Source organism: Salvelinus fontinalis, chromosome 12, assembly GCF_029448725.1.
Source record: "Salvelinus fontinalis isolate EN_2023a chromosome 12, ASM2944872v1, whole genome shotgun sequence".
In the NCBI taxonomy this organism is placed as follows: Eukaryota; Metazoa; Chordata; class Actinopteri; order Salmoniformes; family Salmonidae; genus Salvelinus; species Salvelinus fontinalis.
Window position 1 is genome coordinate 51261738 of NC_074676.1, and position 1566 is coordinate 51263303.

General features: G+C 49.6%; 1 protein-coding gene across 1 annotated transcript in view; it reads right to left on the reverse strand.

Moving 5' to 3' along the window:
* Positions 1-1566, reverse strand: part of LOC129867590 (ephrin-B2a-like) — a gene marked incomplete at its 5' end in the record, with an annotated part of 6714 nt that extends 5148 nt beyond the window's left edge. The window contains 1 exon segment of the mRNA XM_055941094.1: positions 1532-1566. Within this exon segment, the coding sequence (XP_055797069.1) occupies positions 1532-1566 (35 nt within the window).

Here is a 1566-nt window from a genome sequence, read left to right on the forward strand (position 1 = left end):
TGAATTAACCCTGTTAATATTCATACAGAAGGAGGTGAGATGGAGGGAGAATGGAGAAAAAGAGGGAGGGGTTAGGGGGTCTCCATTCAGATTCTCCTTGCCCATTTTCTCCCTCCCTCTCTCTCTCTATTTCTCTCTCTTTCTCCCTTTCTCTCTCTCCACCTCTCCCCCCCCTCTCTCTCCCCCTCTCTATCTCTCCCTTTCTCTCTCTTTCCCTCCATCTCTCTCTCTCTCTCTCTCTCCCTCTCTCTCTCTCTCTCTCTCTCTCTCTGTCCCTCTCTCTCTCTCTCTCTCTCTCCCTCTCTCTCTCTCCCTCTCTCTCTCTCCCTTTCTCCCGGACAATATTTTCATTGTGTCACAGTGAATATGGAAGACAGGTGGAAGGAGCACAATGACCAGAGAGTGAGGGCTGCTCTCACACAGCTCTCACAATCCATCTGCGCTCTATTCAAATTCAGCTTGTGATCCCTATGACCTAGGAGCTACGGCACAGTCCCACATAGAGCACGATGCAGTAGCATTTCAATAACAAACTAAACCTATAATGAATATAGACACATTCATGTTCTACTTATTACTAGGTCCACTGGGAATTAGATCGTATTATAAGATGGAAGAAGCAACATGAGCTGTGTCATATCGATTCATAACAACCACTCTGGTATACTTCCAAGACTCAAGGGCAGGTCTGCACCCCACCCTCCCCCGGGATAGGGGCCTCCTCGCTGGGCTGCAGGATTACTGTGTCTCCCTGTCTGGTTCCCCTTAGGGCCTAGTGCCACAGCTATGGGGAATGGCAGTGGGCCCGACGCAGGGACCCTTCCGTTGTTTAACAAGGGGATTATGCTGCCTCAGACACTCTGCTCATACCACTGATGCCCATATGCTTCTGCTCTGACCCGAGGAGGAGGGATGAGGTGGAAACAGACAGGAGAGGAGAAGATGCTGAGGTCTGCAGAGTGTGGTGCCAACCAGGATTTAGTGGCGCCCTGGCAGATCCGTACGCCGGTCGTCAGAGGGTGAAAACAGAAAGGTGGGGCCAGAGGCCTGGCAGCGTTTTATATAGATCAGCTTGTTGTCACTCCTCGACTGGTTTCTTCAAAATAAAGTTAGTTGCGGAAATTGAGGGTCTGGTTTTCCGTGCGTGCGTGTCTGTGCTGAAAAAGGCTGTTCAGATTTTGGATAGCAATTGGATGGTTTTCATGAACATGTCACTTTGCTGACGGGGGAGACAGGGTAAGGGGTTAGGGGTCAGGGGTTAGTCACCTTGCTGAGAGCCAGGAGTGGGGCTGGGATACTGTAGGCTATGAGCCCAGAGATGCCTATCACTTTTATGGGTAACTTTCAATTACCAGGAGAGGAATTGCTGACCTTTACTTCCTGTGCTTCAATACGCTCATGCTCACACACACACACACACACGTACACACACTCACACGTACACACACGTACACACACTCACACAAACTCTCCTGCTTTTATCAAACTTAGTTAGAAAAGAACCCTCGACTGCCTTATGACTTGTTGTTACCTGTCTTCTCCAGCACTTGGTTTGGTTTGTAGGAG